Source organism: Acinonyx jubatus, chromosome F2 (assembly GCF_027475565.1).
Source record: "Acinonyx jubatus isolate Ajub_Pintada_27869175 chromosome F2, VMU_Ajub_asm_v1.0, whole genome shotgun sequence".
Taxonomy (NCBI): domain Eukaryota; kingdom Metazoa; phylum Chordata; class Mammalia; order Carnivora; family Felidae; genus Acinonyx; species Acinonyx jubatus.
In genome coordinates, this window is record NC_069394.1 from 38,719,125 (window position 1) to 38,737,208 (window position 18,084).

At 49.7% G+C, this 18,084-nt stretch overlaps 1 protein-coding gene across 5 annotated transcripts in view; it reads right to left on the minus strand.

Moving 5' to 3' along the window:
- The window catches only part of MATN2 (matrilin 2), a 132,356-nt gene that overhangs the window by 12,674 nt on the left and 101,598 nt on the right, over positions 1-18,084 (minus strand). For 3 of the 5 annotated variants that reach the window (XM_053208488.1, XM_053208487.1, XM_053208486.1), the window contains exons 9-12: positions 16,015-16,137; positions 15,638-15,760; positions 3,588-3,710; positions 2,012-2,149 (exon numbers count right to left, since the gene is read on the minus strand). In XM_053208488.1, the coding sequence (XP_053064463.1) occupies positions 2,012-2,149; positions 3,588-3,710; positions 15,638-15,760; positions 16,015-16,137 (507 nt within the window). The remainder of the gene's footprint in view (positions 1-2,011; positions 2,150-3,587; positions 3,711-15,637; positions 15,761-16,014; positions 16,138-18,084) is intronic. The other 2 variants (XM_027064162.2, XM_027064160.2) reach the window with 1 other exon arrangement.

Sequence of the window (18,084 nt, forward strand, 5' to 3'; positions counted from 1 at the left end):
AGAAGTAGGCGTCGTGCCCGGTGTACAAGTGTATAACCGCTCAACTTACTGAGCAAAAAACACGCTGCAGGAACAAATGGTGTCCGTGTGGACGCCTGCGTTTACAGAAATAAAATCATGAGCCAACAGCTCGGGCAGACACAAGGAGCAGAGCCGTGGACGTGGTCCCCACAGTGCAGAGTGAAGGCAAGACAGGAGGGCGCAGGGAGGCCTGCAGACTTCCGCCAGGGTCCCACGGGCATCCCTGGACTCAGCCGTTCCAACAGAACTCTTGTTAAAGGTAGAAGCCCCTCTTCCCAGTGGAGGAATGAGGAACGTGGGTTCCACTCAACCCGGCTTTGCTGACATGTGGGATGCCCCCAGTTGTCTCAAGGGAGTCTGGGAGGAGATTCCCCCGAATCAATTTCAAAAGCAAATGCACTGATTTTGTCTTAACTAAAACAGAGCCATCCTGCCCACTGGAGCAGAGTGTCATAAAAGCAAGATGGCTTCAAAAGTCCCCCAAATAGGGATTAGCAGCTCAGAATCTCACAGTGGAGAAAGATCCCTGCCCTGTGCTCTCCTAATGCCCACTCCACTGGGTGCATGTGTCTCCATCTGTCTCTCTCTGGATGCTGTGATGGTTCATTTCATTTGTCACCTTGTCTAGGCTATGGTGCCCAGCTATTTGGTTGAACACCAGTCTAGATGTTGCTATGAAGGTATTTTTTAGATGAGATTAACATGTCAATCATTAGACTTTGAGTAAAGCAGAATACGGTCCATAGAGCTGGCCTCATGCAACCATTTGGAGGCTTTAAAAGACAGAAAACTGGGGGAGCCTGGGTGACTCCGTCGGTTAAGCATCCAACTCTTGGTTTCAGCTCAGGTCATGATCTCATGGTTCGTGAGTTTGAGCCCCGCATCAGGCTTTGTGTTGACAGCATGGAGCCTACTTGGGAATCTCTCTCTCTCTCTCTCTCTCTCTCTCTCTCTCTGTCTGCCCCTCCCCAGCTCTCTCACACACTCTCTCTCTCAAAATAAATAATTTTTAACAAAAAAGAGAGAGAGAAAGAAGACTGAATCCCTGTCACCTGTACCCCAAGGAAGAAGGAATTCTGCTTCGAGACTGCCTTTGGATAAAAGCTGCAACATCAGTTCTTCCTAGGTCTCCAGTCTGCTACCCTGCCCTGATATCAGATTTTCTCTCTCTCTCCATCTGCCTCTATCTCTGTAAATATGCGTACACACACACACACACACACACACACACACACACACACACACACCCTATTGGTTCTGTTTCTTTGGGGAAGCCCTAATACACCTTCTAAGTAAACTCTCACAATCTGTACCGAGTGACATACAGAAGAAAATGATAAAGGAAAATGGATAAATAAAACCCACAGAGGGGCGCCTGGGTGGCTCAGTCAGTTGAGCGTCTGACTTTGGCTCAGGTCATGATCTCACGGTCCGTGAGTTCAAGCCCCACGTCAGGCTCTGTGCTGACAGCTCAGAGCCTGGAGCCTGCTTCGGATTCTGTGTCTCCCTCTCTCTCTGCCCCTCCCCCGCTCATGCTCTGTCTCTCTCTGTACCTCAAAAATGAATAAACATTAAAAAAATATCTAAAACCCACATAAAATCCCTTAGTCCCTCTCTCACCCTCTACCCTTACTTATAAGGTCTTCCAAGAAGAAAAAGCACTGTAATTATCCTTGGATCCTCATAGTGATTGCTGGCAGAGATTCTAACTGTCCAATGATTAGCCAGGCTCTGTGGGAGGCTCTGGGCATCCACATAATGGTTGTGGAAGGGCCAGCAACTGGGAGAAAACGGACAGAAGCCAAGAGCCTGACAGCTCAGGACCTTGACCGAGAAAATCCTGAAGAATTAAGGCTGCTCCCCAACAAACACTTTCAGAGCACCCAAGGCAGGAACTTGTCATTGTAACATCGATTATAAAGGAAGATTTAAGTATTAAATGAAGCTATGTAACTGTCCAAGTCCCACAGACGGAAAAGTTCATCTCTACCTTGAGGCCACTTACTTCTGCAGCGTTTCCCGTCCTCGGCAAGCCGGAACCCCTCCCGGCACTTGCAGATGTACGACTCATCACTGTTCACGCAAATGTGCTCACAGCCATGGTCTACGGCTTGGCAGACATCTTTCCCTGGGGACAGCACAGCAAGTTACAACAATTTTGCCAACAGAAATTTCCCCCAGGCTTCACCTTGGAGGATCCATCCACCTCGGCCACCACATACCCCGGGGCTCCTTGAGCTCAGTGGTCCATGGGAGGAAGATAAAATTAAGGATGAAGTTCAGTGGCTCTAATTTAGCTTCTTCAAACTTCCTCAGTATCACCACCCCCCCCCCCGCCACTCACCAGCACCTACTTCGGTGTCTCATTAAATTCATTCAATCATCAGCTTTCTGCAGATGCAGTTTCTGATATCAAAAGGAAACACCTTTGGTATGTCATGATTACTTAGAAGATTAAACCTCAATTTAGATTAGTGGCATTGAAATCTAATTTTGGCTTTGTCCCTGACACATGACTTTAGAGAATCACTTAACCTCTTGGAGCCTTATGTTTCCTGTAATAATTCCAGTTACCTACGTTTTCTTCAAATCTATCAAGACGAGTTGCTCTTTGTAAAGTGCTTTGAGAAGCTTGTGGAGAAAATGACCGATAGGAATGAAAATCATTTGCTCAGAGTTACACGCTCCCCTTTGGGTTAAACAGAGGCGTATCATGGCCCCTCGAAGAGACTTTGCTTTCTGGGATGTAAGAATAAACTCATCATAAGGTAGTCTCTGTGAGAGATTCGTGCTACCAGCAATAACAATATTATTAAAGATGAACAGGGGCACGTGGGTGGCTCAGTCAGGCGTCCAACTCTTGATTTTGGCTCAGGTCAGGATCTCACAGTTCATGAGTCTGAGCCCTTCATCCAGCTCTGTGTTAACAGCGTGGAGTCCATTTGGGATTCTCTGTCTGTCTCTCTGTCTCTCCCTCAAAAATAAATACATAAACTTAAAAAAAAGAAGATAAGCAAAGAGAAGCTCAGAGAAGTTAAGCAACTTGTCCAGCTAATAAATGATCTTGGGATTTCTTGGATTTCAGACTGTCTTTCTATTAGAGCATAACCGCTAAATCACTGCTTCTTGCCACAGGGTATAAATAAGCAACTTCACTTGTAGCTCTAGCATTGACTTTTTTCATTCGTCCATGTGTTTGTTTGTTTTCTTTCAACAGACTTCATTTTTTAGAACAGTTTTAGATTTAGAGAACCTGGGAAGATAGCCCAGAGAGTTCCTACAGACTCCATATCCAGTTCCACTAGTGTGGGTATCTTACATTAGTGTGATACATTTGTTACAATAAATGGACCAATACTGATACATGAATACCAACTAAAGTCCCTGGTTGGTTTACATTTCCTTAGTTTTTACCTTTTTTCTGATTCCATCCAGGACCCCACATTACATTTAGTAGTCGTGTGGCATTGGCTCTGGGGGATAACTGATTTAAACAGAGATCAGGAAGGCGGAATTCATGCAAAGAGCAGACACAGGAATGTGAGGCAACTCCAGCAGAAACTTACTTTTGCAGGTTTTCCCATCTTCCCGGAGTATATAGCCTTCAAAGCACTGGCACACAAAAGAGTCTCCCCTGCTCACACACGAATGTTCACAACCATGGTCGCCCAGAGCACAGGGGTCCAATTCTGAGAATCCAGTTGGAATAAGAAAAACAGAAGAAGGAAATGATTCATACATACATCAGTGACTTATTCAATCTTAAAAGACATTTTAGACACCTTAAATTAAAGCAGTGTCTTATCCCACAATGCATGTTTCAAAACAGAAAACGTGTCTACGAACAAAAATTGTTCATATATAGTGAATAAGACAAAATCGTCTCCATAGGAAAAATGAACAAAAGACATGAAATACCATTCATAACAGGAGAGATATAAATGGCTTATAAATACTAGAAAATAAGTTAAACTTCACTGGCTATCATATATGACGGTAACATGAACTTATCTACATATCTACTCATGTATGCACATATGTGTCACCCTTGTCCATTCAGTCATCAACTACTTCCCGAGCCCCTACTCCCATTCAGGCACCCTCCTAGGCTCTGGGGATTTAACAAAAGGAATAAAACAAAGTTTCTTCTGTTGAGAAGCTTATATTGAACAGCAGGTGTGGGAAGGGAAGGGGGGAGACAGACAAATCTATGTATCCGAGGGGCAAAGCGCCACGGAGAAAAGCAGGATAAGGGAGTGAGAACGTGCCCGGGCTAGAAGTCCCGCTGCAGTCAGCTACAGTGACACTCAGCAGAGCCCTGATGAGACCAGTGAGTGTGTGTACCTGGAGAGAACCGCACCCTCAGCAAAGAACAGCATTTGCAAACTGCAGAGGTAGGAGTGTGTGTGGCATGTTTTAAGAAAGGCAAAGAGACTAGCGTGACCCCAGCAATGCAAGCCTGGCAGGCGACAAGGCCAGTGAGGCCAGACGTGACAGACCATGTGGGATTCGCAGGCAGCAGGGGGATCTGAGTGAGAAAGGGGCCCTGGCGGATTTTAAGCAGTGCAGGGACACGAGTGGCTTTGTTATAAAAGGAGCCGGGGCACCTGGGTGGCTCAGTTGGTAAAGCGCCTGACTTCAGCTCGGGTCATGATCTCGTGGTCTGTGAGTTCGAGCACTGCATTGGGCTCTGTGCTGACAGCTTGGAGCCTGGAGCCCACTTCGGATTCTGTGTTTCCCTCTCTCTCTGCCCCTCCCCCACTTGCGCTCTGTCTCCCTCTGTCTCAAAAATAAATACACATTAAAAAAAATTAAAAAAAAAAAAAAAAGGAGCCCTCGGCATGGGCGAAGATGGAGGACGGAAAGCTGGAAGAAACCTCCCACAATATGCCTGGTGGCCCCGACCAGGATGGTGGCACGTGGTCAGACTGTTGGCTGATTACTGAAGGTAGAGCCCACACGCTTTGCTGATGGGATGATATGAAGGGACCACCTTCACATGGATGTGACGGAAGAGTCACGGATCGCTGAGCTTGTGGGACACAGCAGAACGAATGGCTTTGCCGTCCACATGGCTGGCGTGGCTTCTGTTAGTGCATCTGTGCAAACCAAGCTGATGTTGGAGAAGTCTGACACTGAGGACATGTGGGAAGTGACTTTTTATAAGAATGACACCCAGTTCCGAGAGTCGACGCCAATCATTTCAGATCGAGAAGAATTTTACAATGGAGAGGCACTGACGTGGTTAAATAAAGGCTCTGAAGTACATAATCACTGCTATAATCAGTCACAGACCGCACAGTTATTTCTAAGCCATTTTTGCAGTATTTCTTTTTCGGAGGGGAGTCCTGAGAAGCACCCTGTGGGGTAGTGAAGGCAGCTGTTGTTATTCTCACTTACCAGCTGGGAGCCGAAGTTTGGGAAGGTTAATGGCTTGCCAACGTCAATTGCTACTAAGTGATACCGCCAAGACTCAAAATGTAATCTTCTGACAATAAATTGCACGTTTTCCCCAACGACACTGCATTGCTGTCTCCTAAAGTGAGCTTTCAAACATGGAGGGAAATTTGCCTATGTCTTCCTTTGGGCGGAAGTGCTGCCAGAACCTTTGACCGATGGGAAAATGTTGCAGTAACTAAAATGATAACTGCAGAAGAGAGTCGAAGCAGAGCTGGGCTGTCCCGTTTGCTCTGAAAATGACTTACTTCTCTGAGCACAATCTAGACTCTTGATTAATGCAGAACACTCCCCGATGGCTTGGGGTAGTTCCTCACATAGTGTTGAGTGGAAATATAATTGAGTGATCCATAATACAGACAGCTGGCTGGCTGTGGAGGTGAGCATTTTTTTCCACCGTAAATTTATATCAAGAATACTCCATCTTCCAACATAATAAAATAGCTATAACTCTTTCAGTCCAGCGTTGTCAAGCCATAATCCAGACAAATACTCACCCCCTCAACCCACCACACCTCTTCTTTCTGGAGCTTCCCCCCGCATGCCCTGTCCTGTCCTCTGAGCTTCATGTCAGGCTGCCATTGAGAAGAGTGGCTGAGTCTTCCCACATACCGCCTGAGTCATGGTGGTCCGCACCTGCCCCCGGCAGATGGGAGCTGCTTTCCTTTATCAGGAGCCCGCTGAGCCCAAAGCCACTGTCTACGTCACCCTTGGCTATAGACCATCACAGGAGCTCCCGGCCCAGCTTCTGAGTTCTCCTGGGTATTCCTATTAGCAGCTGTTTGAAACCTTATTGGGTGCATGCTTTTAAAGCATGTGCAGAGTTTGGGTTTTTAACCTTTTCCCTCCTTGCCCCTTCGGAGCATCTGATCAGTTAAGCGTAGAGCAGTGGTGAGTTCTCCATCTCACACGAGCCTCAGAATCACCGGCAGAGATTTTTTTAAAGGCAAAACAGACACACGATTCAGAATGCAAATGTATTAAAGGGCATACTTCCCCTAAGGAGGGGTGTCTGGCAATATCTGTCAAAGTTACAAAATGTACCTCTGACCTAGCAACTTTGCTTCTGGAATTCTCTCCTACAGATACCCTTGTACCATATGAAGAGATATACTTTCAAGTTGTTTGAGGCAGCACTGTTTGTAATAATGACAAGGGGGAAGCAACCCAAGCACCCAGCAATATGGGACCAGCTGAGTAAATATTCAGTAAGCAGCCGCAAAAAGAATGAGAACGTTCTCTATGTAATGGTATGAAATGTCCAATATAGCGTTGAGTGAAGAAAAAAAAGTCATAGAATGGGGTATATACAGTATACCATTTTTTGTGTGTGTAAGAAAAGGGAGGAAATAATATATTGGCTTTTACTCACATAAAGAAACATCTTCATAAAGAACAAACGAATGAAAATGGTGTATTAGCTATCTGTCGCTATGGAACAAGTTACCCAAAACCTAGCAGCTTAAAATAAATAACATTTCTTATCTCACATAGTTTCTGGGGGTCTAGAATCTAGGAGCGGCTTATCGGGGCAGTCCTGACTCAGGGCCTCTCATGAGCCTGCAGTCAAGCTGTTGGCTGGGGCTGCAGTGATCTCAAGGCTCTAGTGAAGCTATAGGACGTGCTTCTGAGCACACTCACGTCTTTATTGGCAGGATTAGTTTTCTCACTGGCTATTAGCTGGAGGCTTCAGTTCCTCAGCACGTGGACCTCTCCACGGGGCAGCTTACAACAAGGCTTCCCCCAAACTGAATGATCCAAGAAACAAGAGAACACTCACTATAGCAGCCACAGTGTCTTTTATAACTTAATTTGAGAAGTGACAAGCCATCATTCTTTCCATATGCTATTGGTCACACAGACCAACAGTGAAGGAGGGGACTACACAAGTGTGTGAATCCCAGGAGATGGGGATCTCCGGCTGCCATCTTGGAGGCTGGCTACCACCACGTATGGATAGGAACTGGAGGTAGGGAATGGGATGGAAAGGCAAGAGGGGGAGCAAACCTTCTTAGTGTATGTCTTTTTGTATTATTTTGACTTTTCAACCATGTAAACCACTGATCTATTCTAAAAATAAGTTAAAATTTAAATAAAAATTCTTATGGGAAACAAAGTGTTTACAACGAAGAGCATGCTTTTCTCTCACCTTTGATAGTCTACATCGTTACTTTTTTAAAAAAATTCTTGGGGCGCCTGGGTGGCGCAGTTGGTTAAGCGTCCGACTTCAGTCAGGTCACGATCTCGCGGCCGTGAGTTAGAGCCCCGCGTCAGGCTCTGGGCTGATGGCTCAGAGCCTGGAGCCTGTTTCCGATTCTGTGTCTCCCTCTCTCTCTGCCCCTCCCCCGTTCATGCTCTGTCTCTCTCTGTCCCAAAAATAAATAAATGTTGAAAAAAAAAATTTTTTTTTTAAAAATTCTTGGGGCGGGGGTGGGGGGACACCCGGGTGGCTCAGTAGGTTAAGCGTCCTACTTTAGCTCAGGTCATGATCTCATGGTTTGTGAGTTCAAGCCCTGCATTGGGCTCTGTGTTGACAGCAAGGAGCCTGGAGCCTGTCTCAGATTCTGTGTTTCCCTCTCTCTCTACCCGTCCACTGCTCATGCTCTCTGTCTCTGTCTCAAAAATAAATATTTAAAAATAAAAAAATAAAAAATAAATTACAAAAAATTTTTTGAGAGAGAGAGTGTAAGTGGGGGAGAGGGGCAGGAGGTGGTGGGGGGAGAGAGAGAGAGAGAGAGAGAGAGAGAGAGAGAGACAGAGAGAGAGAGAGAGAGAGAGAGAATTCTAAGCAGGCTCCACACTCTGTGGAGCCTGATGTGGGGCTCGATCCCACCACCCTGGGATCATGACCTGAACCAAAATCAAGAGCCGGATGCTCACTCAGGTGCCCCTACCTCATTACTTCTAAAGCACGGACCATAATTCATTTAATCAATGTTTTATTGGATGGGCATTTAGGTGGTGCCTAGTCTTCTAGCATTATGAACATCACTGCAGTGGATATTCTTGTGCACATGGTTTTACATGCAATGTGAAGGTATATCTGAAAGATAAATATCCAGAAGCAGAAATGTCTAGTTAAAAGGTAAGAGCATTTCCAAATTGTCTTCTAATGAGGTTACATCAGCGTAAGATGCTCTCTGCTTCAGGGAGGCTAGGGTGCTTCCTGGATGCCTGGCTGTTTTAAAAGCCCCACAGATGATGCCAATAAACTACCAGGGGTGGGATGTGGCAGCAGACTCAGACCTTATGCTCAGAGACCCTCTTAAGTGTCTAGATTACTCTACACCTCGACCACCACGAACCAAGCACCACTGTCTTCCTCTTGGGCTGCTGCATCATCTACTAACTTGTTCCCACACACCTTTTACACCCTCTGGTCTCGTCCTGAGTCCTCTTTCTAAAAGGCGCATCTTCTCCCATCACTCCCTCCTTCTGCTTGAGACCCTGAGGATCTTCAGAAAAGACACAGGATCCTTGGCAAGGTTCCCAGGACCTTCCCCTCAGCTTCATCTTGCCCGCCCTCCCCAGCTCTGAGCGCCGTCTTTCAGTGCGGACCTCAGTACCAAGCCAGGGCCCTCCCACCACTGTGGTCTGCACGGCCATCTGCCTCTCCTTCCTCCCCCACCATCTCTGGAGGTCTTCCCGGACCTCCCCACACAGGGCCTCCAAGCAGCAGGCATCTGCCTCTCTGGTAACGTCACCACTGTCACTGAACAGGTAGTCATATGCTGGTTTAGGTTTTCGCCCGCCTCCTCATCGGACTGTGTTCCCATGGGCTCTGATCAAGGGACCACAGACCGTACCTGCCCTTCCCTTCATCTCCCAGCACCCAGCGCAAGGCCTGACGCACAACAGGCCCTGTAAATACCCGGTGAGTAACAGGAGACATTTTCTCAGTTTTCTACTCTGAAAATCAAGGGTAACAAGACCCTCCTCCCAGGGGTTTAGTGTAGATGTTTTATTTTATTTTAATTTTTTAAATGTTTACTTATTTTTGAGAGACAGAGAGAGAGAGAGAGAGAGAGACACACACACAGAGTGTGAGTGGGGGAGGGGCAGAGAGAGAGGGAGAGAGAGAATCCCAAGCAGGTTCTGCTCTGTTAGCACAGAGCTTGACGTGGGGCTCAAACTGACGAACTGTGAGATCGTGACCTGAGCCGAAGTCCAAGGCCAACTGACTGAGCCCTCCAGGAGCCCCGGGTGTAGATGTTTTAAACGAGAACCCTGCGGAGGGTGGATGCTGGTGGGCCTCACTCTCTCCCCTACACTAGCCTTGCAAAGTGTACCCTTCACATTTCCTCAACAAGATGTCCAGTTTCTGCATGTCAGGGATGTTCTGGGTCACTCGTAAATTAAGGAACCACCTGTGGTAAATTAGAAAACGCCAAAATGTGGGGGGCACCCAGCTGGTTCCGTCAGAGGAGCATCCAACTCTTGATCTTGGGGTCTGGTGTTGGAGCCCCATGTTGGGTGTAGAGATTACCTAAAGGAATAAAACTTTAAAAAAGAAAAAGAAAATGCCGAAGATGGGCTGTAGTCACCTTCCTGAGCTCGGGTTCTAGCTGCTTCCTATTCAACCAAGTCTGGAAACCAGCTTGGAGTCAGCTTCTGCCCAGAGCCAGACACTCCCCTATAGGAAAGGACTCCAGTAGTTCAGCAACAGGCAAAGCGAGCCACCATCCCTGACTCATGACCATGGGGTGACTTCAGCCCCGGGAGAACGGTGGGTACCCCAGCAAGGAGATCATTCATTCAGCAGGTGTTTCTGGAGCACTATCCTCATCTTTGGGCTGGAAGGGGCCTGGGCGATAAACAGGTCCAGCCTTTTATTTTACAGTTGAGAAAGCCAATGACCAGAGACGGGAAGTGACTCTCCCAGGGTCCCTCTGCAGAGGTGAATCGTGTCAGCTGGGCTGGGGGCAAAGGTGTGATTAGACCACAAATCCACCACCCCCGTGTTTCCAGTGGCACATGCAGTGGTCATCCTGGCTCGGTGGAGTCTACTCAGACTGGGAGGTTCGCAGGAGACAAAAGAAAATAGTTTTCTCAAGGGAGGCCAGGCCTCCAAACAGTTTAGTGGAAGTCTAAACGCTGCCGGTGATCTGTCCCCTCCTATCCTTCCAGGTCCGGTTCTCACCCGCCACCCTCTGGCACTCAATGCTCGGTACTCAGTACTCCGAACACTCAACTTCCTCCAGTTCACTCTCTGCACCTGGGCCTCTACATGCTGTTTCCTGTGCCTGGGATGCTCTTCCTCCTCTGTCTTCGGCTGTTCCAGCTGCTAAACCAAAACGCCACAGACTGGGTGGCTGGGAAACAGCAGAAATCTATAGCTCACAGTTCTGGAGGCTGTAAGTCTGAGATCAGGGTCCCAGTGTGGTTGTGTGAGGACTCTCTCCCAGGCTGTAGACTTCCCCTAGTATCCTCACATGGCAGGAGGGGCTGGGGGGCCTCTGTGAGATCTGGTTTATTAGGGCACTAATCCCATTCATGAAGGCCCTCCCATGCTTAGGATCTCATCACCCCCAAAGCCCCGCCTTCTAATATCATCACCTTTGGCGGTTAAGATTTCAACATATGAGTTTAGGAGGATGCAAACATTCGGTCCATAATACCCCCCCATCTCTGGCTTGCTCTCTCCTTCAATCTCCAGCTGTCACATCAAACAGCTCTTTCTGCAGAAACTTTCTCTAGACTAGCTGAGGCCCCCCCCCCCCCCCGCCCCGGGGCACCCTTCTGTGGTACCTCTTCTTTCCACATCACGAGAGAGGTTTCTAATATCTTTCTTCCCTAAAAAACTTTAAACTCTGTCAGGGCAGAAACTGAACCGGCATCAACTCCAGAGAAGCTCAGCGCCCAGCGTGATGCGCCCAGCCCACTGAGGGTACAGGGTAAACACCCGTGGAGAATGGGAACAAACGGACCAAGAGCTTACAGAAGTACCCAGACTAAATCCAGAGACGAGAGCGAGGACAAATTCTATTGGGAACCATCACTTACAGGAAATGGATGAGAAGACATTCGAGAAATCTCAGGATGTGGGAAGAAAACGTTTTCCCTCCAACAGCAGCCTCCTCTACCTTTCAACCTTCAGGAGGCAGGTCCACACGTGTAATTAAACCCTCAGCGTGAATGAGATCTACAATTTGTGATCAGGAGGATGACACATTTCGGGACAAAGCACAGGTTTTTAGGTTTTTAGGACCCACATCTAGCAGCCCTGTGTCCGGATGCGGGCTGAGCGCTCACATCTGGATCCCACATCCGATGAGTCACGGATGTCTGTGGTACAGCGATCATAAGGTCACGTGTTCCGGGGACTCGCACCTCTGCGGTGATGACAGATGGCAATCCTGTGTCTGCGGTTCCACGTAGGAGGTTGTCGAACCAACCCCACCCCAGAGGGAGGAGAGCCACAGGGGCCTGCCAAGAGGGTAACGAGGCCCGGGAGATAGAATTACACCATTTTCTGGCATTTTTTTATAATAAAACTAGGAGCAGCCAATCATTTGCTGACTCTGTAATGGCTTTTGCTGAGACAAACCAAAAAAATAGCTGAAGTGAGACCTACTTTTACAGGGCATCTCAATCTGGGCAAGAGGTCCTGAATCAGGGGACCCAGGTTCTATTCCTGACTCTTCCACCGAACCTCAGGGCCAGCTTGGAGGCACCAGTTTCCTTCCTCTGCTTCTTTACCACAAAAGAAATGCAAGACCTCTAAGCTTCCTTCTGCTCCATCGAACTTACAATACATTGAGGGTGAGGGTGGTCCTCTCCCCTCATTCCCTGCTATGGACTGAATTGTGCCCCCCTCCCCCACCCTCCCTGCCAAATTCATATGTTGAAGCCCTTCTCCCCCAGTGTGGTGGCATTTGAGGTGGGGTTTTGGGGAAGTAGTTAGGTTTAGCCGAGGTGGAGACCCCATGATGGGATTAGTGCCCTTTGAGCTTATTCTCTCCTCACCCACCACCATGTGAAGACACAGCAAGAAGGCGGCCATCCACAAGCCAAGAAGAGGGTTCTTACCAGAACCTGACCACGCTGGCACCTTGACCTTGGACCTACAGCCTCCTGAACTGTGAGAAAATCCCAACCCATGGTACTTTGCTATAGCAGCCTGAACAGATTACAACACCCCATTTACCTTTGCTCAGAGCTGCTTCCCTTCAAAGTCAAGCCGGGGAGTATCAGGTCTTGACAAGGCTTCCACAGACCTACCTGTGGTGGCTGGACTAGAATTCCCAGTGCTCTGCAGCTTTTGGCCCAGATCCCCGCCAGCACCCTCCCCTTGCCACAAGGAAGCAAGGGCCGCCCTAGGGTAGCCCTTGGGCTCCTGAGTCTGACCTTCCCCAGAGTGGCCCGTCTCTAGGACCCCTCCCACAGAAGCAGGCCCAGCCCTAGGAAGCAGACCTCCACGCCGCAGGGCAAGGCGCTGCCTCAGTCTCGTCCTCAGTACAGGGCAGCGTAACCGTGAGAGTGAGAGGTAAGACCACAGCAAGGGTACCTTAGGGGTTTATGTCAATTTACAAGTTCCCAAAGCACGTCCAATTTTGTCTCTCCCTGTGCCACGTGGCAACAGGAATAATCATTCCAAGTTGACAGTTGAGCGATCAGATCCAGAAAGGGTCAACTCTCTTGCCCAGGGTGGAAGCAACAAGGTTCAAACCCAGCCTTTGGGCTCTTCAGTTGAGCATCCTTTCTACTCTGCCACATTAGTTCTCAGATGTGTACAAAGAGTCCCATACCACAGGGCGAGTCCTGGGTAGGAGAGGCCAGCTGTGCCGGCAGGGGGTGCAGAAGAGGAGCTCCCGGTGGGGCCTGGCAGCAGAAAGTTCCCGTGGGGAACATCATCTGCAGACTGGTTTCCACCCGCAAGAGTGGGAAGGCAAGGCTGTGCTGCGTGGAGACAGGGCAGCTGGAGGTGCAGTGGGCTGGGTGCTCCGTGCACATCCAGACTGTGGACTTGCCTGAGGCTGGGATGCCCTTGCCAATGGTCTACTGCAGGGAAATCACCAGGAGCTAGAGGGTGGGAGAGGCCTCTCAGCTGCAGCTCATAGAAGACACTATCTCATTGCCCCATTACCCTCCCCACCTGACCCCTTAGTATGTGCATCAACCTCTCAAGGCAAGGAAGGCTCCTGGGGAGAATCTAGGCAATCACAGCTTGGAGGCCAAGTTCAGGATGAAGGGAGGACGGGTTTCATCCCAGAGGCCAGAGAGCCCAGGGGTGTGGGGGTAACAATGCCCACTTAGTTCCAGGGCCCTGGGAGCCTGGGTCTGCTCTGGGTTCTTCAGGCCATCTGCTATCAAGGCTCTAAGTGGAGGCTGCCTTTCTGAAGGGTGAAGGACACCCTCATACAGTGAGCCAGGCCTGGCGGGCCCCTAGCAGGCCCCCCTGCTCCACAGCTCAGCAGGCTTTTCCAAAAAGTTGGAGTCATGTCATCAGGCTCTTTGTCATCTGGCACAGAGCTGGGAAACGTAGCCCCCAGTTAACTATGGCCACACTGAAAACAGAGCCCATTATTACAGGACAGGGCAGCCAGACTGAATCATCCCGGGGCAGACAGACAGCCTTCAATTAGGGGAATAGCTCAACGCCTATGTATCAGCTGCTGGTACCACCGTCTCTTAGGTACCACCATTCCCAAAGGATAATTCTAACCCATCTGAGGATCTCACAAGTTTTCATACAGTCACAACCGTACATAGATATATACACATCAAAACTCACTTCTGATTGTACTTCAATTAAAGGGAAAACGCGCAACATTTAAAAGGGTCAGTGCCATAAATCAGCGGTGGACCTGGGTAAGGAGGGGAAGGGGGCATGTGATTGTAAGGAAAAGGGACAGCACTTGTTGGGAAGGGCCGTGAGAATTTCTTAGAAGTCCTGCAGCCAGTTTATAGTGAGCCCGTGATGATCACAGTGAGCGGAGGGGACAAAGGAAGGGCATGGATAATCTAAGATGATGGAAAATTAAAGCAAACCAATAAAAAAACCCACGCAGCTGGCTCCGGCATGCAGTCAAATGTCGATGCAATTCCACGCACCCACCCTCCTTCTGCACCCCAGTGCCCACACCCTCTCCGTGCTGGCTGCAGCAGCGGTCCAAGGAGGCAGCTGGCAGGCAGGCAGCCACACGTTAGCCATAAATGGATAATCCATTTGTCGAGACTCAAGAATCTGCTTCAAACTAGGGAAATGTTTTCTCACAGTCTGCATGGAGGGGCACACCCAGCTCTGCATCAGTCCACCTGCCCATGTGAATGGACAATAGAAAAAGGTAGATACATCAGGTTGTGGCCACAATTGTATCAGTAGTTCGGGAGGCCAGCCCTGTAACCAGAAAGACCAGCAGGACGGGGAAAGAAAATGATAGTCCTTTTCCTCCATTGCTGACACCTTCTGTCAAAGTGTCCATTTTTAAAATTTTTACCTTAGTCTGCTTGGATTGGAGGGCAGAAAGCACAAGATTCTTGAGTGAGGAGAGAGGGAGGTCCAAGGGCTTTTTTTTTTTTTTTAAATTAATGGAGCAGGAGTTGGGGCCAGCTGCAAGGAAACATGTACCCAGGAAACATCACTGCCAACTTCTCCATCTGCTGCTAGGTTATGAGGATGGGAGAGAGAAGGTTTCCCAGGAGTCTCCCCTTCTCCCAGAACTGACTCTGGAGTTACACAGACCAGAGTGGAACCCACCCCGCTAAAAGGGGTGACCTTAGGCTCCTTCCTTAACCCGAGCTGCAGTTTCACCGCATGATGGGGGTCCCACAGTATTGCTGGAACTCGGGGTTGTGTGTGCTTAGCACAGTGCCCGGCATGAAGTCAGCCTTGAACAAGGGGTCCACATCACCATCATTATTGCGCATTGCAGGCCAGCTACCACTTTCTGCCAGATTGTGGTAGAGAAGACGAGGCCAAGACATAGGGCGCTGTCCAGCTTCGAAATGGCCCCGCGGCAGACGGCAGAAGTAGGAAAAAGCTGTGCTGGGGCGTAGGGCGAGGAAGCTCCCAGGCAGGGGGAGCGGCACCGGGGCTCAAATCACTGAGAGCAGCCTTTAACCCACACTCAGTGCCCTCGAAGCCCAGCCTGGCACATGCTCCACCCACAGACCGCCGGTGGCAAGTCCCGCTGGTCACCAGACCCAGAGCACTCACTGGCACAGGTCTTCCCGTCACTGCGGAGCACGTGTCCCTCGGGACACTGACAGGCAAAGGATGTGTCCGTGTTGACGCAGGAGTATTCGCAGCCATGGTTGCTCAGCAAGCAGTAATCCACCCCTGCAAAACCAGACAGCCAGCTGAGGTGGTCAGTAAGCCTCTGAGCTACTGATGAGGGGAGTCAAGTGACCACAGTCTTGCTTATCTGCCCCCCACCCACTCCACCAAGGCATGCGGTCCCCAGGGGACATCCCCCACAATCTCCCCAGAGCAGAGAAGGAGAGGACCACGAGGCGCCCTCCTCTGCAGCGGTCAGATTTTCCACTCGTGTTGCAAACCTTTTCCATGTAAGAGAAGCATAGAGGGGGACTCACTGGAACAGGTCTTGAGGTCCTCGTTGATGAGGAAGCCTTCTGAGCACTGGCAGACAAAGGACTCCTCGGTGTTTAGACACAGCTGCTCACAGCCATGGTCCTGCTCCGCGCAGTGATCCACTCCTGCGTTTGCCACACGGGAAAAGACAAAATAACCTGATGGAACAACACTCACCAGCACCGGGGCATTAACACAAACCTCCCTGGAGAGGGGAGCCTATAGGGGCCTTTGACTTCAAGGGCATCGCAAAGAGCAGTGCTGGAGGGTTTTGTGCAACCAGGTGCAACTGGTCTCCGGAAAATCAGCCTTGTTTGCTTGTTTTCCTTCCCGTGTCTGGGTTTAGAGAGTAAAGTGCGCGTGACTCCTGTGCTGGTGTGAAAGCCAGCAGCACTTTGTGCCAGGGCCTTGGCACCATAATCTGCAGTCCTCAGGGCTAAGGGCAGGCGTGAGCCCCATCTCGGGGAGGAAAGCGAGGCTCAGGAAGGCCGAGCTGTTTGCCCAAAGCCACACAGCTGACGGTGCTTAAGACTGAAGGCTGTGGCATCGAAGCAGCTGGGCTCAAATCCCACCTGCACCAACCCCTTCCTCGCCAAGAGATGCTGGGTAGTCAGTCCCTTGGCCTCTGGGTCACCATTTCCCGACTGGAGGAAGGGGGGTGACGATGGGCGCTTTCTTAGAGGAATGTGGCAAGAAGGAGAGGAGTTGATACACGTAAGGCCCTCAGAACTGTAGCTGGCACACAGTAATCGCCGACTGGATGCTTATTAAGTATCGCTGGGAAAGAACTCATTGTATAGTTTCATTTTTCTCTGGAAGTGACACAGAAAAAGTGTTCTTATCCCCCATACCCAGGACACCCAGATTCTGAAAACAAACCAAAGCCACAGCCTGCATGTGTGGCCGATCCTGGCACCTGAACGCTGTGCAGCTGGCCCCTCTGGGCAGCGAGCACTGAGGGACAGTGAACACACAGCTGTGGCGAACCGCTCCCACAGACGGCCCTGCAGGCTGCCTCCCAGATTTCCTTGATGGAGAAAAAGCACACCCAAGGACTGGAGAGACACTGAGGACCTTGTGCAGGGCCATCAAGTAGGCCTCTTGGACTCCTGAAGGGCCTGGGGCTAGTGCCTTCTGGAACATTCCATTGGCGGATGTGCCTACTGCAAACGCTTGCAGGACCTCAGAAGCCAGAAGCCCGTATTCACATCTTGGTTCCACCGTTAACCAGTCGTGTGACTGCGGGAAAGTGACTTAATCTTTTTGTGCCACAGTTTCCCCGTCTTTAAATAGGGACAAGAATGTAGATGCCTCAAAAGTCTATTGTGAGGATAAAGTGAGTGAGTGCCTGGGAAGTGCTCACAGAGTGTGCACCTCATAAGGGCTGGCTGTCATTATGGCCTGGGGCTCCCTGAGTCCTTAAGGGGAACAGGATACCACGGTTCTCTGGGAACTCCTAGGAAGAGATCACTTGGTTTACACTTTCTTGAAGCTGACTAGGTGGTCTTTTTTCCTTTAACATTTTTTTTTAATTGTTTATTTATTTTGAGAGAGAGAGTAAGACAGCAGGGGAGGTGCAGAGAGAGAGGGAGAGAGAGAGAACCCCAAGCAGGCTCCAAGCTGTCAGCACAGAGCCTGATGCAGGGCTCAAACCCACGAATGGTGAGATGGTGACCTGAGCCGAAACCAAGAGTCTGATGCTGAATGGACTGAGCCACCCAGGCGCCCCCAGGTGGTCTTTCTTATGAGATCCCCAGAGAGAAAGTATAGCCCAATCACTTCTGGCCCCCTCCCCCTGAGCTCCTCTAGGCTCCTTCAAGGCATGCTGGGAGGGAGGAGAGGCTATGGCCTCCGGGGCTCTATGTGGGCTCAACCAGGTCATGCCCAGCCTGTCCTGGGATGCTTGCCAGGGCTGTCAGCTGGCAGACCCTGTACCCCTGAAAGAAGGCAGACTGTACCCAGATCCACCTTGACCAGGGTGTGTCCTTGTCAAATGGAAGACTTCCGGCTCCCCACTCACTTCTCATAAGACCTCAGAGACTTCCAGAGGCAAATGCATAGCAGTGCCAACT